We start from the raw sequence: 25877 nt of genomic DNA, 5'->3' as shown, positions 1-25877 counted from the left end.
GAGGAGAGAGAGAGAGAGAGAAAGAGGTCGTTTTCCTGAAGAGTTTGAACTATTGCGAACGAATGATCGCGCAAATTGTGTATTTCCTCAGTCTTACACGCTATATTGTCGGGTTGATGTAAAAGTTCCTCCCGTTCTTGAATTGAAATGTACACATGTATAACATTTATTTATTTTACAATACAATCAATCGATTAAGTATGCGCCGTATTGTTCGATGATGTCTCTCGGATAGCTACATGACTCCGCGTTCGTACACCGCGAGGGAAAATATCTAAAAAATTAAAGATGGTTTATTCGGCGTATTTAAATGACTAGTAACGTAATTTACTGAAATCCCTCTGTAAGACCTTTTATTTAATATAGAATAAACAATTGCTTTCATGAAAAGTTACAGATGTGAGAAAATGCATATCTCCGTATTTGAAGATATTATGTCTCAGTGTGATAATATATCTATTAGCATAAGCAAATATATTATTAGTACCCACCGAGTAAATATTTGTTACCTTTTAGATTTTTCTCCCCTCAATGTATAGAAATTCTCGCGATTTCCGAGCGAAAAGTTGGCTGAAGAAACTAGGTAAACTTTTTCATCAATCCAATACAGCAGAACGACGACGATTGCTGAAACGCGTTGATCGAGTTTGCAAAACTGAGCAAGCTAAACGTTCCTTATATCGTGGGAGAAAGAACATCCGTGAAGTAAATAATACTTATTCAGTGGATACTAATAACACATTCACTTAAATATCAAATTATTTTGTTCAAATGAAACGAACGATCGCTTTCGTGAGAAGCTACGCAGATTTGAGGAAACGTACATTTTCCCATTTGAAGAATATCCTTTCTTACTGTAAAAACATATATATTAGCGTACGTAAATATGTTATTATTACTCACCGAATAAATCGTTTTTTTTATTTCTCATATACTTTTCCTTCCAGAGTATGGAACGGATCCCGTCGGCGCGACCACAATGTCCGCCATCCTCCTCCTGCGCCTGCAGTTCCCGATGTTCGGCAGCGGCTTGTTCTTGCACTTCTTCGTCCAGCCGTCCCACGCCTTGAATCCGTCCCTATTGTAGATCTTCTTGGCGCACGCGATGTCGTCCTGTATATCGTCATTCATGAAGTCCTCGCAGCGAGCGTTGCACAGTCCGCCCACGCGTCCCCTGGTGCACCACTTTAAGCTGTTGATCTGGAGGATGCCGAAGGAGTAACTGGAGGCTGTTTTCGGCCCGGTCATCCGGCTCGTGTCCAGTCCGCTTTCGCTCTGCATCAGGCAGATCCAGTTGCTCATCATGCTCCTGCTGATCTTAGCTCGCTGCAGCTCCCTCACGGCGTCACATTGCGACAGAATTTTACCCTCCACCGGCGGCCGGCTGATCGCAACTATCGCGAGCAACAGAATCGCCCACGGCCTCCCCATTCTTCAATTTCAATTCCTCGCCGGTGTTACCGCGCTTCGCAGGTAAAAAACGTCCTTCTGTCCGAGCACTGTCTGATCACTCGAACGGCCCAGCACGACACTGACTCTCGGGAAGCGCCGAGCTCTTCGATCTGCCCGTTGTTACTCTGGAAAATGCCACTTACTGATAAGCTCACTCAGCCAATATGCTAATCTCTTCAAACAGATTATCTCACTTTGAGGAACACACCGAAGGAAGATGAAGAGATTTTTCACCGCGCGCTCCGAGTTAGCGCGAGCTTCGCTCGCTCAAGATCGCTCTTCCGCCGTCTATTCGAAGAAGCCGGCGATTTCTCGGTGAAGAAATTTTCCCGGGAAAAATGCGGCTCCTATCCGTGAATCGATTCTCAGGTGAAAATTCACGGTCTCGCTTGTTTCTTCTTTTTTTTTTCTTTCTTTCCTTCCGAGACGCGACGACTCGCGATAACGATCGGCACTCGCACGTTGAGGACTCGTGCGCGGAAACGCGCCGCAACCTGGTCTTATAAATGCGCCGTCTGCCGCTAACGCGGCGAACGATCGCGAACGGCCTTGAGCTTGAGCGATACGCTATTATCTGCCACGCCGTAATAATAACGCAAGACAACTGTCAACAGCTCCGCCACGTTGAGACGCCGCTTGCCGTCGGCGCCGGGACGGCGAAGCCGACTCGAAAATTCGAAACAGCCTTGATCCGATACAGCGACACGTGCATTTCGAATTTTCCAGCCGCTCGTCGGCCGCTTTTGGCGCGAGGCTTCGGGAGGACGCAAGCCGTTACTGCGCAGATATATTCACTCGCGGAATAAGCCGACTGTACAGCGTTTAAACGGAGATAGCGTGTTCTACGCACGTAAACGACGGTATTTCTTACCGACAATTATACTCCGGGTTTATATTGCAACTCTTGTTACATAGACGGTGCATCTCGTGACTCTCTTCGAAGGGAAATCGCGCCTTTCCTCCGGGAATTATTCTGTCGCTCCTTTATTGTCAGACACATCACATGTATAACTTACAAATTATTATTTACCGCTGTCTCTGCTCGTTGGATTTTCCTTTTGCTTCTTCGAACGCCACTTCGGAAGCTTGATAAGCCGCCGCTATCTGCTCGTAACACGACTCATGCGAACCAACAATCAATTCTTTCCCGACCACGCTTCTCGCAACGTCGAGACTCTNCCGAGTTTGATCCCCCCCCCCCCCCGCACTTCCCCCCGGCTACGAAGTTTCCCAGAACTCCTCTAATCGCCGGCAAATTTCCCGAAGATGAGATCGACGCACGATTGGCTTCCTGTTAGCATACTCGGCGTGCCGATAAAACGCGATACGACGGTTCATCACGACCGGGGGTGATGCAAAACGTGAAGCGCGCGCACAACGGCGATCTAGGAGTATTTACATTGATCATTTACATCTATCGTTACATCTCGGAACAGCCGTAACGTGTTTTTATAAAGCGTTACGAGATCGGCAGTACGTAAAAGGTTGCGGCATAAGGTTTCATAGAAGGCACGATAATATCACATTTAAACTTAGACGTTACGACATTAAGACTTACCTCAGACGCTGGCGATCTTATAAAATACGGGCCATTACACTTGGTTTCTACAATAATCGGCAAATGCATCCTGCATTATTCCTATGCGGTTAAGCTTCTCGCTACGGCAGTCATCGGTGAATAATACGGTTTCGTTGTAAAGCAAAGTTCGCCAAACACACACACACACACACACACACAGCAGATCAGTATATACTCTACATAGAATAATTTCACAACTCTGGAAAGAAAAATGAGACGCACGCCGTAAATCGGAATCTCGATTACTGTATTTCGCGAGAAAAGCCTCATGAGAATCGTGTTCCTTCTTCGAGAAGCTGCGAGAAACGTCCCGTCTCACAGCAAAACACGCGAAATTTGCTCGACCTTTATTTAGCCCTCTGAGACTCGGACGCAGTAACATTTCATATTTACAACGCGTAACAACTAACGAAACAATCTGGCACCAAAGTTCAATTCGGACGTTCGGTCCGCCGTCGGTATTGCGTGTCCCGACTAGAACTACTGACTCGTGCACAACGAGAACGACGTCCTTATCTCGAAGAGGCGCGTCTCTCTCGACTGCAACGTCGCAGTTGACGTCGTTTCTTCACTGCCGACTTGATTCTTCTTCTTCAGCAATTATCATTATTATCTTCGACAGCCGGCGATCTCTCGTTTCGCAGATTCAGCCAGCCGGATTGTTGGTCCTCTTCTGTCTCCTCTCTTTGGCGAAGCGCAGTATGTCGGGGTTATTGTAGATCATGTCGGACAAGGTCTCGACGCCGGCGTACGTGTCGGCTTTGGAGCCCATGCACATGGAGTACTGGAGGTTGGCCAGCTCCCTGCTGCACTCGATCTCGTGGTACACGTGCACCAAGTGCCTGTCCGCCGCTCTGAAGACGTCGAGGCCCGACTTGACCGCCTTCTCGTAGAACTCCACGTCTTCCTTACCCCATCCCTGAATCGAGAGGTCCAGGCCGCCGATCGTGACGTAATCGCGCTTGTACAGAGAAACGATCCCGAAGCCGTACTGCCTCCAGTGCCCGGAGATCTCGTTTATGGTGAACCTGTCCTGCTTGCCGGCCTCACCGTACACCATCTGGGGACTGTATTGGCTGAACACGATCGGGAAATATATTCTCCGGCCGAGGAGCGTGTTCAGACGTATCCTGTTCAACGCTGAATTCGTGAAGACGATGTCCACGTCGATGAACAGCGTCAGATCGTCCGGCTGCAGCTTCGACACGCCGGTGTCCAAGGCTCGGGCTCTGGAAAACTCCCCGGATACCGGCAGTACGTCGATACTGACGCCACGGTACGTGTGCTTGAGCCGTTCGATCAGATCTATCGTCTTGTTGTAGGAGTTCTCGTTCTTTTGCTGGTAGAGCACGACGAGCAGCGACGTCTTCTCGCCGACGGTCAGGCAGATCTCCTCGTAGTTCTTCAGGAACCTCTGGAAGATCTCGTAGCGGCCCGACAGCGGCAAGATGAAGTTGATGGTCTTGCCGCGCACCAGATCCTCTTCCTCTTGGTAATTGAAGTTGAGATTCAAGAAACCACCGTGGAATAAGTGGTGAATGGACGTATCGTCCGACCTCTGATAGGGCTCGACCTCAACGCCGTTCACCGTCTCGCGTATCTCCAATCCTGCGAAAACACATTCGTGACTTAATATTGCGGATCAAATACATTTTGATGATCCTATATTTCAATACCTTCATATCGTACAGATATCTTTTATCGCACAAGCCTTTTCTACTTTTATTTTTAATCGTACAAAATAAATACTTTTATTTGCAGAGACGCTTTTACAGTACTTTATAATACAGATGTTTCATCACAAAGTCAGTCGCTATAATTAGAATAAGATCCAACGAAAATGTCAATTTTCCAAACAGAATGTTCATATTATTATATTGCAATTTTTTTTATCGCTACTTTCCATTACGAGATTTTTTTATCACACGTCGAATTTCATTTCTCCAACGTCGAGTAGAAGAGACACTTCTACCTCTCGCAATGTCCAACATCTCTCAGACGCTAAAAACATCAATTCTTGACCAATGTTTGACCCACGTTATTGAATGAAAGAAAACGATATTTTTAGATAAGAAAAGTAGGATGGAATATGAAGATAGAACTGCATAGGCGTAAACGGTCATACCAGTGAAGTGCTGATGGAGATAAACGTGTCGTCTGACGGGAAGAGTGACCTTTCTGCCACGGTACTTCCGGTAAACTAATAAAAGATCTAATATCGTGTCAGCCCCATAGGAGTTCACCCTTCTGTATCCATAAAGCGCCGAACGCTCCTCGACAACACGGCCGCGTTGCCGCGAGCAGGAATTGATGGAGGCCATGACTTCCCGGGTGATATCTTCCAGGCCCTCCTTAATGTCGCTGTGAATACGCCGTCTCGGATTGGAATCGGTCAAACTGTATTCCAACCTCGAGAGGAAGCCCCACGGGATCACTTCGTCACTCGTCGTCGGCTTGAACGAACTGAGACTCGCCGGCACACCTGCACAAACAAGATTTTCCTTAACAAATCAAGAGCACAACCGGTTTCTCAATAAGCCCACGCCGAAATGGCCCCGTAAAAACGCACGGAGAGACGAATGTAATGGAAATGGATGAACTAAAACGACTCAGGGAATATGATGGGTGAGTGATTCGATAAATATCAAATTTTACATTCACATTTTCAATATCAATTTCTGATACTCGGATCAGAGAAAGAGAAGAAAGGAAGCCAATAAGAGGCTCTGCACGTATCATGTAGTACAATGAAATTAATACTTAGTATGTTACTAATCACCATGGGTGAGCTAATTTTTATCTTCAACCAAATTAAGTTAAACATTAACGACCTATAAAATGAACTTAGTTAAATTGAAAGTCACCTAAACGATGTTATAAGAAAGTACTGACTGTTTTATGCTCAGAATTTCGTATAATTAAAGAACACTAGCGCTTAAAGAGACAAAAGAAATTTCGCTGGCTGGCGCATTGGATTTTTCTTATTCTATATTGTAAGCAGCCTGCAATGATTTCACATTGTGAAATTATTTTAACTTGTATAAAAGTTAACAAGTTAAAATTAGTGCATTTTATGTTAAAACGTTAACTTATTTAAAATTAAGCAAGTCAAGTTAAAAGTTATTAACTCTCTACATTTTTAACTGAATAACTAGTTGCTATCCAACTCTGCCAATTACTGATTATTGATGTTTACACTGTGACCTAAGTCCTTGTTTATTCCACTGAAGAGGGTCCGATTTGGGATCGAAATGTCTGGACGAATACACGAATATCATTCACATTAAATTAGTGATTTACTAAGCATTTATTTGTCGTTGCTGCGCCACATGATTCGTGTATGCCCTTTTATCGACCTTTTCCTCTCCTTCTTTGACTTCTTCTGATATTAATCGACAGATACTCTGCCATAGTCCCTCGCATGCTCGCGTTCCTTTGCACTTGTGCTGTTGTTGCGGATATAAAGTCGTTAGAGAATTACTTGGAGGGAAGCGCGTGAGTGTCGTAATTTTCCGTGAGATCTCGATGCTCCTTGAACCATAACTTCAAACTATAACTTCATCGACACGCTATGCCCGCCTTTACAGTCAATTAATTCAGATTTATTGCATCACACTCTCGAGTCAGTCATTTTGTCGGTCAACGCTCCAACGCGGTGACCGCGAAATCGGGCGAGGGTGTAGGAAATGGAAATGATTGGAATAGTAATGACTCAGGCTCGATCGTTTATATACAACGGACCGATTCGAGGCATGACGTATGCCAAGTTTGGAGTCCCGTATTAGACTGGCCAAATGAGAACAATCATTCTAAATGAATTTATCGCTGAAAAGTGTCTGGAATAACACGATCGTTCTTGAGATCGTCAGTCTTATTAATTTTCAGACGTTTCGGCGGCTGAATATCACTGCCACATCGAATCTGGCCGTTTGTATTGCGTGAAAAACAGCCGACTTTCTTAGAATTTCATTTACAGCCCATCAAATTAAGAAGAAAAGGCTAATTTGTAGAAGTATGAAAACTACAATAAGAGATTCGTAATTACACTGAGAGAGAAAAATGTCTGAAAAATAAAGAATATTTACTCGTTATTAAGTAATACTAATGCTATATTCTCTCTAAATATTAATTTTTTTATTTAAATATATAGAATAAACAATTGTTTTCATAAAAAACAGATTTAAGAAAATGTATATTTTCTCACGTGAAAAAAATTTTCTCATTGTAAAAATATATGTATTAGTACATAAATAAATAAGTTTTGTACCCAACAAATAAATATTTTTTATTTCCTAGATATATTTTCTCTCAGTACAGGAATTCAATATTTTGAAATTCGTAATTTCGTAAAAGGAGTGTCTACGGTTCAATTACATATTTTTGTGTTCTTTTTTTCTCTTTTTTCAATTGTATGTGTGTGACAAAACAGGAACGAAGCACTCGATGAAATCGGACACGAGGAGATCGAACGTGCTGATAGATACGCAAAATAATACCGCGATTCTCGCCTCGTCGCGAGATTTTGTATCCGGTTTCAAACGGATGCATGATTCTCCTGGCGAGAGAGAAAGAGAAAGAAGGCGAGTATGATTTGAATGATGTGATAGCATCCCGGTAATATCTCGATAGGATGATCACGTTAAAGCGGCGAGAATTATTATAGTCGCTCGTGATAAACGCGGATGCGCCCCACTCACGGCAGCGATAAACGGTAAAAGTTTTACAGTGGAAAAATGTGAATCGTTATGAATAGTTAGTTGCAGACGCCGGCTCGGACGCGCGCAACGGAACCATTCTCGTCCGAGGGAAACGATAATAAAGCGGAAACGGTAAGAGAGCCGTTGTAATTTCGCATGCGTATGTAGCATCGCGCGGACGTCGTTCGATTTCCATAGCCGGTTCGTGATAACGGAAGTGGGAGATCACCTAGTACGTCCGTGTCGCCCGGGTAATTGTCGGAATTAGGATCGACCGGAAAGAGACGTAGATCCTCCACCATTTCGTAATTCTTCAAGGTATCCGGGTTCACTCCCAATTCCTGGGCCATCGTGCGAATGTCCCGGTGTAGATGTAGCCTCTCTTGCTGCAAGGCTTGTATTTGCAGCCCCTGCAATTAGAGAGAAATACATAATTACACCATCCCGTCAGCTGCGCAACGCTGCTAATAACAGGTACGTGATATAATCGTGATTTTGGTATTAACGATAATCGTAACGACGTGTCGGGGATATCTCGCCGCAGACGCGGGGAATTCCCAAAGCGCCCCTTTGCACGTTTATTCGCCTTACTTTGCCGCTCGTTTACGTAACGGTTGTTAAGTTACTTCACAGTCACGGATAAGTAATGGAACGGCTAGTTCTTTTTTTCTCTCTTTTTTCATGCGATTGCAGCGGTTATCGTAATTATTATACTTGATGATACGAACCCTCATGTAATTGTGCAGCCTGTACATGTGAGGCGGGCTTTTCACAGGATGCAAAGTAATGGCACGATGAACTTCTTTTTTCTTGAGATTTCCGGTGAACGCCTGGGCCCCGCTGCTGTTGTGGTAGAGAATGGACTGCATCTGCGGGATCGTCGGAAGGCAAATCGTGAGTGTCGCGGGCTCGTGAGCGTCGTAATTGCGACAACAATCGCGAGATTCCGCGGCAGCGAGCGATCGAAAAATCATCCCGTCCTCGTCACACGATCTATTTATTCAGATATGCTGCACTGAGAGGGAGATCCTTCAGTTGCCGGAACAAAAGCTCTTTTGTTGTCTCTATTGTTGAAGATCCGGCCTCCTATTCTTGAAATGGTCGCGCATACGCAAGTGCCATTACGCAACTATTTTATGGTATGATTATACCTGCGCAAAGACATTTACGTAAACGCTACCACTTCAAGAATAAGAGCCCTGTTAAGGAGACCAAAGAGTTACTGTGGCTAATCATTTATCGTCATTTGTTATTTTAACTATTGCCGAGCCAATACAGAAGTGTTTTGTTAGAGCAGCAAATGAAAAAATACAAATTATTTGTTTCTACTGCGGAGTCATCTGTTGTCCCATATCTGTAAACCATTTGCAATTGTATACTAACGAAATAATTTGTCTTAACTTCCTGTAATTTCGTGACACCTTTGGAATGTAAGCAATTGAATTTCTACGAATATTTGAAGCGAATTAAATAAGCCAATTAAAAGGCACATTGAGAGAAAAAATATCTAAGAAATGAAAACGATTTATTCGAGAGGTACTATTTGAATGAAGCGATTTAGATTTCAGTGAATACGTTATGAATGGCAACTGAATAAATATTTGGACTTTTAAGACACCCTTTCTCTTCAGTGTGTGAAGAAAGCAAAATCTGGATCTTCTGCCGAAATATGTACAGCGGGTGTATTCTTCTACCTGACGATGTTCGATCGTCTGATTCGACTGGTTCGATTCGCTTACGGCCGAAATTAGCACGAGCACGACAAATTATTCCCTCGAATCGCGTACTCGCTTAATCATCGCGATAATGGCAGGGCGTCTGTCGATTTCGAGCGAGCCGCGTACACCAGTTCGTCCCGAATGTCTGAATGCACGCGCGAGTGAGCCTCGGTAAATGGCAATTAGCACAAGCAGAAGCGGAGTTAAAGTACGAACTTCCTGCCAGTGCAGTACGGCCTATAATAATTACTATTAAGAACGTCGCGCGTATCGCGTCGTCTGGACCGAAACGCCAAACCCGCGGAGCAAGTGCTAATCAACACTGTACAACTGGGTGTGGTGGTTTCTTATTTCACAATATTACGTGTGCGTTTCTCAATAGCTAACGGACGAGCATCTCAGAGTGTCGTTCGCGTGGCTCGCTCTTACGAATCTTATTGAAAATGTTGTAAAAAGCCTTCTTGCTTTTGGAGCCAAGCGACGAAGTCTTAAACTTCCTTGGTTCTTCGGCTGATGAAAAAAAATCTGAAATAAAGGCTAACAATATTTGACATTCTTTTCGCATAATTCTACCTTAAAATTTTAGAGCGCAGTTTTGCTTCTTCCTTCACTCGTATTATGACGAAAAATATAATTCGTTTTCGGGCGATGAATGCGAATTCTGCTCGGCTTTGAATTTCTTCCACTTTTATTCCCTTCACTTTCAAGGGACACTTCATACGTCTCTCCGTTTCAAATTACACTTCCATAACGATAATCCTTCTCCCACGATTTCCGTGCTTCGCTAAGGTATTTCGTTAAAAATAAAACCGACTTAATATCCCAGTTCAGATTCGCGTAACTCGTTCGGATTTCGCGTCGCCACAGAGGGACACTAATTTCTCGGGATTAACGCGCGCAATATCGCAGCAGGTTTATTGATCTTTCCGACGGCCGTAATAGACGCAGCAAAAGACGCTGTTATTGTGCGCGTGACCCACCACCACGATCGTAAAATCCCTTATCGAATCTCGTGCGCGGCCCGATCGGCCGATCAATTGCATCACGCATCGAGTGTGCAAAAATGACCGCCGGCAAACGTTGCATGTCGTACGAACGATTGTTAAGTGTTTCGACCTTACGTCGAGTGTCAAGACGAGAACGAATGGTCTAGCCAGTAGGTTAGCAGGGTACGATTTGTTCGGACCTAACGAGTAACATCCTCATCCGTGCACTTTACCTTTCGTCCGTTGCGACTGTAATATCATCAACGCATATCATCAGGAGTCGTACGCATCCACGCAAGTACACTAAGCTCTTCAATCAAGCCTTAGCGTTTACTAGGCCAAACTCACCGGTCTATCTGAGCGCTCGTCGTCTTCGGATACAACACGAAACGATTACCATCCTGAATATCTTGAATATACGAGAGTAAGAGCGAAATTTATCCAATAGAAATTACATTATAATATTCAATAATCATCACTTCGAGCACCTTCTGTAAATGTAAGCCTCCTTTATCTTCGTTCATGATAAAATATTGATGATGAAAATATTTGTATTTTTCGAAGGTATTCGAGGTGGTGCTTATAGGTGGGATTATTGTCTTACCCGGTACAATTAAGTTAAGCTGTTAAAATGACGAATTAGCCGAATAATCGTACACACGTGTCCAATCACGATGCGATCGATTCGTAATTATACTGAGAGATAAAAATATCTGAAGAATAAAGAAGATTTATTCGATGGGCACTAATGAGATATTCACTTAAATGTAAATTCTTTTGCTTAAGTATATAGAATAAACAATCGTTTTCGTGAAAAGCCACGGACTTAAGAAAATATTTCCTCATTTGAAGAGAAATTTCCTAAGTGTAGAAATATATATATTAGTACACAAATAAGCGTATGCTTTTAGCATCCAACAAATAAATCTTTTTTTATTTCTTAGATATGTTTTCCCTCAGCACAAGAATTCAATGTTTTGATATTGGCTTCGCAAAACAAGCGTCCACGATTCAATTACACATTTTTTATTTGCTTTCTTCTTCTTTTTTCAGTTGCGCGTGTCCCGTGACAAAACAGGAACGGAACACTCGATGGAATCAGGCACGCGGAGATCGGAGATCGTGCTGATAAATAAATACTTAATAAATAATTGGAAAGACCGTTAAGTTTCGACCAGGTAAATATTGAAGCTTCATTGCGGGGCTCAGTCACGTGTCCCTTGGCTTGTATAAAAATTCGCACCACGCGCTCCGTTTACGGCTCCCGCGTCAATTCTGTTCAATTATCATGACGTGCGCCTCGAAGATTTAAGCACTCCGTGGCACAAATTGTTACTTAAGCGGTGCGACCTAATGCGGCCGAGTGTCAAGATGGAGAAGAATAGCTCGATCTGACCATTGGGTTAGCAGGGTACGATTTACTTATTTAACGACTAACATCCTCATCTCTGCGCGTTGTATCTTCCGACTTGATTCGTCGGTGGCCTACCTGAGTACGTGGCTCGTGTACAAACATATCAACCGATAACACGTCTATCCTCTCAAGTCCGGCCTTATTACGCGATCGTTGTTCCATAGTTCCTGATTAAGTTACTCAAGATCTTCGTAATCTCCATCTTCGAAATCAAGTGACGAGAAAGTGGGAGATTTAAGTTCAAGATAATTCGAGATCACGCCTATCATTCCCCGACATCCCAGTAAACACTGCATTACGTCAATGTTATAATTTCCTGTAATTGCGGTATGTTGTACGTAACAGTTACGTCTTTGAGGGGGGAGTTTGTAATATCGATGTAACGTTACTGTTAGTGTGTTTAATGGAACATCGAGGTCGACACGACCGGTCGTCCACGATCGAATTATCTTAATCTTAAATCTTCCGCTTTCCTGTCAATTCTGTTGTTCACTTCTTCCATCTTTAACTCGTTTATTCTTTACAGTTTGACGGTTTTATTTTTTTGTAATCTTTGGTTTACCGGGATGTGCTCGAATAATGCTTCTATCTCTCATCGTGGGACACCGAGACAATTGTTGGGCAAGATCGCGAGATCGGGACACGTCGTACGCGTGGAGAAAACACGTGTAAGAGCGTATGTAACGTCGGATAAAGCAGCGTCTAATCTGCCATGCATATGTGTTAATCAACAAATCGCCACGCGTCCCTACGAACGTGCACACATCTGTACGCGCGATGCAGCTTCGGCGAACAGGAGGAAAAGAGGACAATCTTAAAATAACTTGAAGATCGCGTGGGTCGTGGAATATACAAAGTAGCGGCAATGGTTCCCGGTATCCCGGAAGTGAAAGATGGTGTCTCATATACAGTGACAAAATTATACTTGGTTGTTACGAAAAAAAAAAAAAAGGAAAAATATCGATGGATAAGTTAGGAGCGCGAAATACACCGCAAATTAAGAAGATACTTTATATTCAGCGATTCCACATTGTGTACAGATGAAATATCACAGTCGTGTGCTATCGTTAAGGTCGTTTTCATTGAAAGCGCGTTATCTTGGCATTAATCCAAGTAGCCTTTCGTTAAGCACGCACGAAATCAAGGTGGAGAACAGCGTTTTGGCAATCAAGGTGGATATGTTTAACATGTATACTTTCCTCGTCTCACGATAAGATAAAATTCGAGATACCTATCTGAGAGTAACGCGTCGCAGCTGCTTCGAGACGACAAAACGAACGAATCGATAGGTTGCGGACGTGTCTACATGCAACAAAGAAAGAATGTGTGAGAGAGGGAGAGAGAGAGAAAATGAGAAACTTTCACGAGGATAACTTCTCGTTCCGTCTCGCTGCTCTCAGCCGCACATTAACGAATGAAAATGCTCCGTTTATCAGCGACAAACTTATATTTACATCGACTTTGTACATGACTAATTAAAAGGAGAGATAGAACGAATTTCCCCAAACCCAATCGTAGGCTATTATAACGACGTATTATTATTAATTTTACGGGAGGATATAAATGTGTGCGTTCAACGTGCAACGCGATAAACATTGATACCTTCCTGCAAAATGAAAAACAGTACACGGGAAAAATTTCAATTCCCGCATCTGAAGCGGACTGGAACTCGATGACAAGGAATGAAAACTCAATTGCGGCAAATGATATATCTCTGTTGTCGCGACTGAGAACATTCGTGGGAAAATTCAGCCGCGTTGAAACTCGGTTGAAACACCTGACGAACAATTGGCGGAATAAAACTCTTTTGCAGGAATCTTTCCGCTCTTACTACTACCGAGTTTTCGGCCGGCCTCGGGCAAGAAAAGATTCAGTTGTACTAACGGAGATTGTTTTTTCCCACATACGTCGCTGCAACAGACTCGCGATTAGACTCTGAAAGGCCCGTTCTGTCTCTCCTCGCTCCGTTGATCCCTTATATCCGGTGCGTCAGTTTGATCATCGCTCCTCCTTCCCGCGTCCAATAATCGAGAATGAAATTTACCTCATAGCTCCAAGTGCAGGGAATCCCGGCGTACTTCTTCACGCATCTGCCCAGCTCGACGTCCTCGTGCGTGGTGTACAAGTGGCGCAGGCAGTACTTGATGTGCGGCACGATCCTCCGCAGGGTCTCCCTGGAGAGCACGACACCGGGGCCGCCCATGCAGAAGTTCTCGTCGTAATCCAACGACAGCAGGCCGAACTCCTCCGAGTTGCCCCGGCCGGCCTGTCCGATGTACATCGCCCTCCTGGAGTCGACGGACCTCAGCAGCGTCTCCAGCCGATCGGTCCTCACGTACACGTCGTCGTCAGCACGGAGGAACCATTCGAAGCGATCGCCGAAGTTGCTCCACATGTATTGCAGCATCATGAAGGACTTCTTCTGCGGCGGGTAAGTGTCGTCGACCCGCGGAAGCGGCACCAACGGCAGATCCGGACAGTTGTCCGGCACGGTGGAGGACTCCGACGAGAAGAAGGCTATTTTGCCGGGTAACTCTCTGCCCCAGGTCTCGTAGACGGCTTTAGCTCGCGTGTCCAGGTACTTCTGAGCCGTCATCACGCCTACGAAGACGAGGCTCGAGGTCGAGCTGTTGATTCGCTCGTCGTCTCTCAGCCTCGGCATATTTTGCGCCGACGCCCTCGGCGGCGATCGTTGCCCAGGCATGGACGTCCAGATGGCGACCTGCTGTTGCTGATTGAAAACGATCAGACGGTAGCTGAGTACGAGGAAACCCAGAAGTAGGCCCACCAAGAGGCCCAGAAAGGCGCTGCCCAGTCCACGCCGTTTACGCATCACTGGATACGTCACCTCTCCCATTTGCACTCTTCTTCAGGGGTTCCTGGGTCTTCTCTCATCCTCGTCATGACGCCCGCGATTACCGGCTCGGCAATTAGTACCGTCGGAGAAGCCCCCCCGGCCAATCCCATCGCTCCGTCCGCCGCTAAAACGCAGCGGCCTCCTTCGACGTGCGAAAAGCCTGCGGACGAAATCCGTTCTCCGTGTTATTCGGCGGGATTTCGGAAACCTCCCGTGAAATTATTGTTTCTCGTCTCGATTCCGCCTAGTCGCGCGGCGCGTCTCAACGTGAGGTCTCAAGAAAGATCGATCTCGCGTGTTACATCGGTGGGCTTAAAATCGCATATTTTCGCGATTTCACGTAAGGCCTTGATCAATCTTTCTCGGAAGGCGGTTCCTCTTCGCAGAAGCGAGACGACAGACCGCCTTCAGAGAAAACAGCTCGGCGTGTTTGAGGTCTTAAACAAATCCGCCAACCGCTGGACCTTGATCCGCGCGTTATTCGTAAAACAAACTTCGGCTCCTCATCGCCTTTTGCCGATTGGCCGCGCGTCTTTTTACGACGGAAACTCGAAAATCCGGCTATTCCCATCGGCTGATCGATCATCGACGGTAAATATTCATTATTCGGCGCTCGGAATGAATTTTCGCGATTTATAACGAATTGGTCTCGGCGGGCTTCACAGCCAACTCACGTCAAATTCTTCCCTCGAGGCGACGGAGAGCGTCATGTCGTACCGTGGCGGCGGTCTCGGAATGATGGAAGAATGTGCGACGGATGCGTGCGTCGGGTAATCTGCGAACAGAGCAAATTACGTGCCGTAATTGTTGAGCGTTGCGGTATTGACGTATCACGAAAAGTTGACCGATACGTGCGACGCGCGACTTTCGCGGATCGAGGTCGCACGCGCGTTAAGCAATGAACCGAGCCGACGTCAGCAATTAATGTCCCGGCCATTTTTCACCATCACAGGCGTTGCCTGCGTCTTATCGGAATATCAATCCTCGGGAAACGCGTACATCAGTTTACAGTAGCTCGATCTGATCGCGCGAGTCAATTATCCTTTTAAACAGCGTCCTCCCACGGGGATTATTATCCCGCGGTCATGAAAATTTAATAAACCCTTTTTCTTTTAATCGACGGTGAGAGGTAAAGTCACGATCACGTCGTGTTTCCCCACGCTACATTTGCGTCTTTATTTTTCTCGAAGCCGAGATCGCGATTATTTAATATTTATTATTTAACGTCTCTCAAGTAAAATTTGAATGTTTTAACTGATCTCCTCTTCATATTTGATTTCTTCAACCGTGTCAGGATTAAAACGACTAAAACAACTGAATATTCCATCGAAGGGCCCTAAAACATCGTCCGATTTTTCATGTTGAATATCACCGAAGTTTGTATGGTATAAATTTCCAAATGAATAATTCACGCATGACGGCTAATGCTTTTTCAGCTTCATTTCTCAGCGGAACACCGCCCACCTTTAAATGTGCCATTGCGCGTGCGATCTCACTAGTCTTGCTTACATTTAAGACTTTTATACTATACCTTTATTTTATTTTATTCACTTCTTCGGAAGCAAAAACTGTTTCGGGTCGTTTTTCATCCTGAATAAGTGAACTGATATGTTCTCGAAACGTTGGAAATATGAAGTTCACGAAGGGCACGGTGTTAACTCGAAAACTCGCTTTCCACGTACGCCACAGGCTTTATTCCGCGGATAAAGATGATTATTAACGTTAACACGACCGTGACATCTGTTGCTCTTACGCAAAGAATCATCTCGAGAGGGATAGGAGCGTTCTTTCGGCACAGAAGCGGCTTCTGATTCTTAATGAGACACCGAGCACGCTTGCGGAGTTCAAGAAAAGTTTCCGCACGATCGCTGCCTAATGCCCTGCCCGTGTGACGTGTCGTGATAATGAGAATGAGAACAAAGCGAGCACTGTATGCGCGCGAGCATGTAGAAAGTCGCGAAATATATGGCAAACGCGGGACGGTGCGTACAGAAACGAGAACCCAGCGCCGTTACGAGTTTTTCCTACGGCGAATTAACCGTACGGTTCTGTTATTTTCACGATCACATCCAGGAATGCAAGCGAGTCCCGCTTGCAAATCCGTAACGGATCGTCCGCATCTCTCTCTCTCTCTCTCTCTCTCTCCGAGAGAGTTTCGCCCGTCTGCAATTAATAATTGATTTTACCCGTATTCACCGTGGTAGAACTAATGTTTCCCGATCATGCGATTTTCCCCCCTCGCAACAAGGAAGTTCGTGACGCGCGAACTTCGCCAAAAGTGTGCCAGTGAAAGATCTTAGCGCGTCATCCTTTTCAGCGTGCATTTGCATGGCAAATATCTCATATTGTACGGCACATATTTGAATACACGGCCGAGTTCGACGCGATTTCCACGGCGAAGATTTCTCAGCGAAGATCCGAAGGAAGATCCAAAGCGGTGTGCGGCCCCGTTCGTTTCGCGAATCCTTCCCGAACCTCGTCGTTATCTCTGATTTATTTCGCCCAAATCGGCGTAGACAAAGACTCGGCCGGCAGCTGAAACCGGTTTCAGGTCAGCTGACGTGCGTATATTCGCGCAGCGACAAGGTGGTATCGAGTAATGACGTGCTTCTCGACGAAACCCGACAAACAAATCCTTCCGGCTGGCGAAGTCCTCGATTTTCTGCGGTTTGCTCGCAACACCTTTCGGCGCGGAACAGTGATTTCGCCTGAGCCGCCACGCGAACGAAATAATTCAACTGTCTAAATAATCCCTCCGCAAGTGCCATACTTTCGCGATGTTACGTAAGAATTAATAACCGTTATTCCAGAATAATAAATCTACCAGGAGCGATTTCCGCTAGATAATACAGTTACACCGCCAGGGGGATAATTGAACTCGCGTTGCGACAACACACACGCTCCGCCGATCCATTATTTATAAGATCGCGGATCTTTCGTTATCGTCGATTGTGTCTAAGCAGGTTCGCACGCCCGCTTCCTTTCTCACATGCCATGTGAGATCATTAAACAGGAAAAAACACGTGCTTCCTCTTCGAAATTCCTTGACTTACACACGCACTTGTGCGTTATCACGTAGCGGCGTACGCATCCACCGCCCTCCCCCCCCTTCAATTCGCGGTCGGATCGCTCCGCGCGTAATTATTGAATTATTCGCGGTACACGATTAATTACACGCCCCCAATTACACCTTTCATTTCGCGCACGCTTCGACGTATCTCCCTCCCTCTGTTTATCAAAGGTCATCACTATTTCGCGTAGCCCGCGAGAACAACGACGCAACAGGTTCCCTGTATTCTCTCAAATATTTACGACATGCTCCTCGTGGTATTGTAAATCGGATATCCATCTGCGGCCCCGGGAATTGGGTAATCCGATTCACCGTTCATTCCGGATACGCTTTTCGCGAGATAAGAATTTCAGGTGCGTGTTATCGGTCGCGACACGCCAAATTATCAGCTGATATCGCCGCAGCGAGCGATCGTTCGTTATTCGCGGAGCTGCTTGAAGAAGCCGACACAGTGTGGAGAAAAAGAGAGAGAGGGGGGGAGAGGGGAAAGAGAGAGTAGAGTTTTATTTGCCTTGGTTAACTCCACTTGATACTCAGTAAAATTGCATATTACAAAGAGCAGGGACGCAAAAAATATAGTGTAATTGCCTACGATAGTGCAAACAATGAGAGTTAATGAACGTAAAAATAAAGAGATATTTTAAGGAAATCGAGAGAGAGAGAGAGAGAGAGAGAGAGAAAGAGAGAGATCTCGGTAATGACGAAAGAGCCCGTTTCGATTACCGTTACCTGATCCTACGGCTTCCTTCCTCTGTTTTCGGAAGGAAAAAAGAGCGCGTCAGATCCGACGGAACAGACGCTGGGAAAAATCGAGCTGTCGTCGTCGTCGTGTTGCAGACAGAGCCGAGTAGTGATGTGGTAATCGCGATTACACGCACGACTCCTCGAATCCACGAAATCCCGGTGTTCGTCCCGTTAAAGGATACGCTTCGGAGTGACGTGTACGTTCGGATGAACGCACGTAAGGCGGGAGAACCGGTTTAAGCCGAAAGTCGGAGCCGAAGAGCGCCGCTGCTAGATAGTGCGTCCGGAGCGCGGCGTTTCGTCTAGTCGATTAAAACGGGGAGGCAACGGGGAAGCGTGTTTTTCGCCCGAGGTTACCTCACAAGGTGGAAATCACGTGGGGCGACGTTTCTTGCAAAAAAAAAAAAGAAAAGAAACAGCGAAAACGAAGCAAAGGGAAACACCGAAGGCAATCGCCGAAATGTCAAGTCGATAAACCGGCACGTAAATCGCTCCGGAACGCCTCGATCTGTTCTTCCTGCTTCGTCGAGTTCCTCGAGGTGACCGAGTCAGCGAAGAAGATAAAAATGTCGACACTTTGAGCGAATCAATCGTTCCGTATTAGTTAGAAGATAGATCGCCGGCAGACGCAACTTTTGTCGCGACAGCCAATCAGAAGTGTCAATGGCAACATTGACGCTTCCGATTGGCTGTCGCAGCAAGAGTTGCAGCCCACTAGCAACTAATGTAAAACGAGCTTCGAAGTCCAATTTGAATGTACAATCATAAATCCGTGGAACCGCTAATGGCGTTGCCTCGACGATAACTGATCTATTTTCGGAAACCACGAAGAAAGGAGAGTACGTGGACTCTCGTAAAAAGCGGTCGTGAACTTCACCTGAAAATAGATTCACCGTCGCCGGCCAGATTTAGCGCTGGGCCGTGTCCAGCCGTAAGTAATACAATAGAGCGAAGGAAGCTGCTGCCCGCTTTCCCCGAAAATTTCTCAAAATGCATTCTGCGATCGACGATCTGCGACGTCGACTGGACGCTGAAAGATCGTCGTGTTTCGTCCGTGCGGACTTCTCGGCAGAAGGCGGTCACGTAACAAAACAGCCGCGGTATCTGGAAACGCGTCGCGGTTAGTCAGCCGCGTGCGTCGGTTCGCATTAGCGCCGTGGTGAACCGTGTGCCCTCCAGATTGAATTTACGGAGGAAGAGAAGAGAGGAAAAAGGAAGAGAGCGAGCGAGCGAGCGAGAGAGAGATAGTCGTGGGGAGCTTTGAAGAGCGCTGAAGAAGAGCTTTCCTCACGAGGGACGCTCGCTGTTAATCGTTCCCACAGACACGCGGAATCGTCTGACCGCGCGCGCTGACAGTGCGAGCAGATTGTGTCGCGGTCGTGACTCGGATCGAGGACCAAGAGGAAAAACACGACGACGACGACAGACCGTTCGGTCGAGCGGTAAGCCGGCCCGGCCGAGTCATCGACTCTTTCACAGAGCGACACGGGCCGAATCGCCCGGTCATTCGTTGAACGACTCTATTTCATGCTCTGGTAGAAGTGTTCCCTCGTGGGAACACCGTCACGGCTTGCTCACCGAATTTAATCTTATCGTGGACGGGCTCGTAGATCCGTAACAATTACATCTTCCCGGCGAGTTTAACTCGACGTTTGAAGCGCGACCGATCGGAATTCTATTCGCTGTGCCCTAGTGATCGAAACGTTGCCAGCTATGCGATAATGATGATGATGATTGATATCAACGAATCGAATGTGACGGTAACGGCGATGTGATAACGGTACGATGATCGTGTTGTGATTGATTAATTAGAATCTACGAGAAGAGCGATGGTATCGGAATAGCGTCACCCTTTCATCCCGTGGGAATAAGACGAAGGATTTAAAAATAGATCTCCGGAGGGGGGGGGGGGGCAGACGAACGAAAAGCGAGACTTACTTTCCGGAACACTTCCAGGCCCTTTCTTCTGCGACCACGCAACTCCGTCCGTTCGCGCATCTTCCGCCTCTCCCGCGCGACGAAGAACGCGTCACATCTCACCCCGCGACCACAAACTGCCACACAAACCGCATAAGTTCACTTACAGGTAATATCCCGTAAGTGAGATCCCTGGAAGTTGTTCTCTCCGGACAATGGTAGTCAGCTGGTGGTCGATTGTTAAATCGGTGCCGGCTTGGCCGTTCGCTAATTTGTTTTTAAACGAGCCACGTTGAATGCACGTTGAATGCAAAATTGCGAAACTGTACGTCGTCGCCTCGCAAAACGTTACTCTTGAGTACGCTCGGTCGGCAGAAAAACACTGGAACACGCCTCGCCGATCACACTTCTCGATCGCGCACTTTTTCAGTAAATCGATTCACCTCTCCCGGAGAAACTCGTGGGAAATTTCTCAGCGGATAAAAAAAGAAACTCAGGAAAGCAACTAAGACGATACTTTCATTTAGCGGGGAAGCGAACTTTAATTAAAGAAAGACACCGTCGTGTCTCTTCTCATTGATCGATAGTCTTCACTCGATCCGGCCGTCGACGGAGGAACCCCGGCGCGATCGCGCAGCCGTGCAGCCACCGGGGTCCACGGGGGTCTCGCGGAAGTGTCGCCCGGGCGAAAAACGCGGTCGGATGGAAAAAGAAAAGAGGAGCGGCCGGAGGTGTGCTGCGAGCAGGATGATGCCGCCGGCGCGACTGAGAGGGACGGCAGCCTCGACGGTGCGGCTGGCAGTCGCGGCGACGGGCGGCCGGGAGAAGCGACGGCCGAACAGCCAGCCGGTCGCTCGCCTTCGCTCTCTTTTCGCCTCGGCCGTCGTCTTTCGGCCGGACTTGCTACACGGCGGCTCCTGACCTCGGCAACCTTCGAAGGCAACCTCGCTGGGAACTTTCCCTCCGAACCTCCCCTTCCGGTTCTGCGGAACCGAGCCGGCACCCGGGAAGTCACGTGCGCGCGCGTTTCGGAGAAACGGAGATTAATCGAGGCTGACTTTCAGCAGCCTCGGATTAGACTAATTGATGGACATTGGGGAGAATTGCCGACGCCAACTTTTAGTTCCGCTGGCTCGTCGTTCAATAAGATAATCGAAAAATTGGCCGTGTTCTGTCCGCGTTAACGGGATAGAACGGATGGCGTTTGATTGACGGCGATTTGAAATCGTTGATTGGACGAATCAGAGTTTCATGAAAGTCACCCTAGGCTTTGTGTTCCAAACCCGCCGATCGAGCCCGGGTGGGGCTTCGCCCAGGATGGGTCCACGCTTTTTCGAATTTCGCGTCTTTACATGCGCCCTGCGTCGCGCGCTTGGCGCGGAAGCGCAATGTTTTTCTTTAAGGTTCTTTTTTTCCTCTCGACCGAAGGAGTCATCGTTCTTGACAAACTTCGGCAACCTGGTTTCATGAATAAATCGATTCTTTATCTTCGCTGGCATTTAATACGTGTCACTTTAAATTTAATACATTTGCAGCTGTCTTGATCAATATAAATCAGATCTCTGTCTTTGATAACTGCGATTGCATCAAACAACCGTGAATTCATTGTGTAAATTCATGTTTAGTCACGGTCTCTCGTCTTCCCTCTCCCTCCTCTCTCTCTCTCTCTCTCTCTCCGATATTGCATTATTCTATTTAAATTTCGCTCCAGAGATGGCGAAACTGAGCAGTTCTGTCCTAACACAATGGTGATGATAAATTAAACGTAATAACAGTTTGCAAAACGTCCAGCAGTCATCGACCAGTACGAACGTGCTCAGATGATGAGTCATTTTCATTAATCGTAAGTACGAACCTGTGCAAGTGTCCTCAGTTTTTCGAGTGACACAGCATGTCCGTTCGTCGATTGGATCGTTAGAACGAGTCGCTAGCCCCGTGCGGAAATGGATGGCACGGTATTACTAAAATAAATATTCAGTCGCTCGGTCGATCGGCGCACGATCCTCGATCGATGGTGCGCGCCGATCGGTCCCTCGTGTCGGAATCTTTGAATCTTAATGAAGCGGAAAATAGCGAATTGGAAGATTGGCTAAATCGCGTCTAAGCAGCTCTAACAGCTTCCGCTTTCGGTGCCTCCGTCGTACCGGCCGGCGCGGTTTTCTAAATCGACAATTTCTCCCATCGGTTCATCGCAATAACATCACGAAAGCTTGTTTTCACCGATCGACCGAGCGGCTCTAACAATTATACACGGTATACGAGATAATATTGATTTAACCGCCGTGGCGATGACGGTTTCACCGCCTGGCAATCCTGGCGGAAGTGCCGGCAGCTTTTATCTAATCTTCCGCGTGGCGCGCGAATCCTTTCGCCGCATCGCAAATATTAGCCGGGCAAACGTTCGAATAGAAAACTCACCTTCACCTGCGGGCACCGTAGTCGATTTTGCCGTGACGCCTATCCGTGACGTCGTCATGAGTGGCCCGCATTGTTGAGCGCGTCCACCCAGCGAGAATCGGCAGAAACTGTCGCGTTACGGCCGCTACAGTCGCTACAGTAAAGCGGGAACTTCCTCGTCGAAATGGAGGCGAATTGAAGCCACCTTTACGCTTCGTGAATTCCGCATTATCTTTCATTCGTACGCGCTCGATTCTTGATAGACCGGAACGATCGGATTAAGACATGGCGGAGTGTAGGAGGGCACGCGCGTCAAACGGTGCAGCGCCCATATTCCGTAACCGTTAACGACTCTGTTCGTAGTTATCGTATACGTCGTCGTCGGGCAGATATAACATTTGGCAGGAATGCCGCGTAACGACACCGTAATAACGATAACGACACGTCGTTAAAAGTCACGGGATCTACGGGCCGCGTGTGTGGGAAACTCGTGAAATTATTACCCGGATCTGCGCGTTCAGGTCCATTGATCGAGATGATAACGATGCTTACGAGTAAATCTAACGTGTGAAACTCACGCGAGCCGCGACCGGCGGACATGTCGATACCCTCGAGGCCACATCGATGCATCTCGACATTGAAACTCGATCAACGACCGCATAATCGATCATCTATAGTTGTCGGATATAAACATGATCTGGAAATGTTGTGTATAATAAAGTGTTAATTCAGTAATTTATGATGTCACACTGATGCTTTGTTAATACGTATACGAACTTATAATAAAGGTATTTTTGCGAAATTGCATTCTGCCAGTTATTGTTTATGCAGACTTGATGCACGATTCACCGATGGAAGATGTTCAACAGCGAAACTTTCGTACACGCTAAGCGATTTTTCAAATATTATTCAGAGCGGCACTTGTAACATGAAATATGAGATTACATGTAGAAAAGAAGTAATTTCAAATGTTGTTGCTGTTTCATCGGATAATTAACAGTCATAATGCGTAAATATGTAGATACGGTGCACGTGATGGAGAAATGTCGATCCCACACTCAATAGATGTCCAGACTGCGTTTGAAAACTTGACTCGACGAGCAGAGCAGTTCCATTTAATCGACCAATCGGAACGAAAAGGGCAAAGATTTCTTTACCATGATTGATTACCTGAATGCTCCTTTACTCGTCGAATAGGATTTACGAATGCAACCTAAATTAGTAAATACAGCGTTCGGAGAGCACGCTGGCAGCGCTATTGCATTATTCTATCGCTCATTAGACGTAAAACAAAGATAGAATGCGAAATAACACTGACGGCGTGCTTCCCGAACGCAGCCTAGGCGTCAAAACTTTCTAGTCACTTACTAGATTGAGAGTAACTAGAACTTTCAGTCTTAAACGTTCGTTCTAAATATGCGTTCATCGTGACTATCAAAACAGCCTTGAAGATTTTTGACTTTGCAACATTTGGTTTCCGCTCTAATTATTCCCACGTTCATGGCTACCGCTGTGAAACTTTTTGAAAATATAACCTGTACGTTAATCAAGGATAACCTATATTCCCTGTCAGATTTCTCTGATACGAATATCATGGGGACTGATAATTGATACGTAAATCTGCAATTATAAAAAGATCAAGTATTTTTTTTTTAACTTATACTTGATTTGTACCATCTGTTTAAATATTACGTATTCGGTAATACCCAATGTATGGGCTAATATTGACGAATCTTTTTAATTTAGAAAATGGCAATGACTTCACGTCTGGTTTTCCGCACTGTAAACAGAGCATTTTGCCACACCGGCTCAAGACATGTGACTAATCTTAACTCAGATACGAAAGAATCAGATGCCAGCTTGACGAAGGATTGGGAAGTGGAATTACACAATACCATGAAAATTTTGCCAAATTTCGTCAGTGAGAAGGAAGAAGTGACTTTAATACAGGAGATTGAGCCTTATATGAAGAAATTGCGTTACGAGTTTTCACATTGGGACAATGTTAGTAAGATATTGATTGGCACAAAGAGTGTACATAGGAATACTTAGCTTATTTCCCATATATCAGTACTTTCATCCTTTCCTAGGCGATACATGGTTACAGAGAGACAGAGTGGAGGAAATGGAACGAAGATAATTCGAAGATTCTTGACAGGGTTCGTAAAACAGCATTTCCACCGGAAATAGCACAGCTCTCACTGGTACACATATTGGACTTGTCAGCTGAAGGATGGATAAAGCCTCATGTTGATAGCATCAGGGTAATGAGATATTATTTTTATCTCTTAAGGCATCCTGTAGAGAGAGAGAGAGAGAGAGAGAAAGATGAAGAGAGAAAAGAAGATGATTTGATATATAGTTGAAATATATTACAGTTTTGTGGAGGAATTATCGCAGGTTTAAGCCTACTGAGTGACAGTGTAATGCGACTGACAATGGTGGATCACGAGAAGGAATGCATGGAATGTTTCCTGCTGCCGAGGAGATCGCTGTATATTATGAGGTTCGACACATTCAGCTATCCTTCTTAAGTATTTTCCATTACAAACTCATTACTAGACTCATTAATACTCATCTATGATTGGATTTTCAGCGGCGTTGCGAGGTACAAATACAACCACGAGATCCTTAAAACCGAGGAATCGAACTTCGAGGGACGACACGTGCCGAAGAGTAGACGCATATCCGTGATATGCAGGAGCGAACCTGATCCTGAAATTAGCTAGGACTGTGCGATCAGGAATGTGTTAGGTCTCTTAAAACTCCCCGTGTAAATACCATTGTAGACATTTCGTCGTAGTTAGCAAAGATAAGATTTCTGATAAGAAATAAATATATCCGCAAGAATTGGAGGGAAAGTATCGAGACGGAAATTGACATCTCGACGTCGTTCGCTTACTTCCACATTACCCGTGACAGAAAGAGGTCTTTAAAAGCGAGGGTCCATTTAAACAGCCGGTTCTACACGTGATACACGGTGGTCGATAACAGATGGTGCAAGCGGAGGAGGCGCTAGAGCGCCGCGCACGGCCGTCTACACGAG

General features: G+C 46.0%; 3 protein-coding genes across 6 annotated transcripts; 1 reads left to right on the top strand and 2 right to left on the bottom strand.

Moving 5' to 3' along the window:
* Positions 1 to 137: 137 nt before the first annotated feature.
* LOC106744250 (lysozyme c-1-like) lies at positions 138 to 2300 on the bottom strand. Of its 2 annotated transcripts, none has more exons than XM_014618842.1 (3): positions 1647 to 2300; positions 904 to 1577; positions 138 to 274 (listed from the first exon to the last, which is right to left on the bottom strand). In XM_014618842.1, the coding sequence occupies exon 2, from the start codon at positions 1429 to 1431 to the stop codon at positions 928 to 930; it is 504 nt and encodes a 167-aa protein (XP_014474328.1). In that variant the 5' UTR covers positions 1432 to 1577; positions 1647 to 2300; the 3' UTR covers positions 138 to 274; positions 904 to 927. The 2 variants fall into 2 exon arrangements, with proteins under 2 accessions (XP_014474328.1, XP_014474326.1); XM_014618840.1 differs by having other exon boundaries at positions 1661 to 2300.
* Positions 2301 to 3389: 1089 nt separating this feature from the next.
* LOC106744249 (chondroitin sulfate synthase 1) lies at positions 3390 to 23549 on the bottom strand. Of its 2 annotated transcripts, XM_014618839.1 has the most exons (8): positions 20456 to 23549; positions 15378 to 15478; positions 14695 to 14863; positions 13891 to 14577; positions 8457 to 8597; positions 7958 to 8138; positions 5157 to 5513; positions 3390 to 4639 (listed from the first exon to the last, which is right to left on the bottom strand). In XM_014618839.1, exons 3-8 carry the CDS (start codon positions 14701 to 14703, stop codon positions 3678 to 3680), a joined length of 2337 nt encoding a protein of 778 aa, XP_014474325.1. In that variant the 5' UTR covers positions 14704 to 14863; positions 15378 to 15478; positions 20456 to 23549; the 3' UTR covers positions 3390 to 3677. The 2 variants fall into 2 exon arrangements, with proteins under 2 accessions (XP_014474325.1, XP_014474324.1); XM_014618838.1 differs by having other exon boundaries at positions 13891 to 14863.
* A 776-nt stretch (positions 23550 to 24325) lies between these two features.
* On the top strand, positions 24326 to 25681 carry LOC106744183 (alpha-ketoglutarate-dependent dioxygenase alkB homolog 7, mitochondrial). 2 transcript variants are annotated; one of them, XM_014618680.1, is made up of 5 exons: positions 24326 to 24472; positions 24578 to 24835; positions 24922 to 25095; positions 25210 to 25337; positions 25428 to 25681. In XM_014618680.1, the coding sequence occupies exons 2-5, from the start codon at positions 24581 to 24583 to the stop codon at positions 25558 to 25560; spliced, it is 690 nt and encodes a 229-aa protein (XP_014474166.1). In that variant the 5' UTR covers positions 24326 to 24472; positions 24578 to 24580; the 3' UTR covers positions 25561 to 25681. The 2 variants fall into 2 exon arrangements, with proteins under 2 accessions (XP_014474166.1, XP_014474167.1); XM_014618681.1 differs by having other exon boundaries at positions 24326 to 24445; positions 25428 to 25560.
* Positions 25682 to 25877: the final 196 nt, after the last annotated feature.

Source organism: Dinoponera quadriceps, unplaced genomic scaffold, assembly GCF_001313825.1.
Source record: "Dinoponera quadriceps isolate SergipeBrazil2010 unplaced genomic scaffold, ASM131382v1 scaffold707, whole genome shotgun sequence".
NCBI classification, from domain to species: Eukaryota; Metazoa; Arthropoda; class Insecta; order Hymenoptera; family Formicidae; genus Dinoponera; species Dinoponera quadriceps.
The sequence above is the reverse complement of the archived record's forward strand: the minus strand, read 5'-3'. Positions and strand labels throughout refer to the sequence as shown.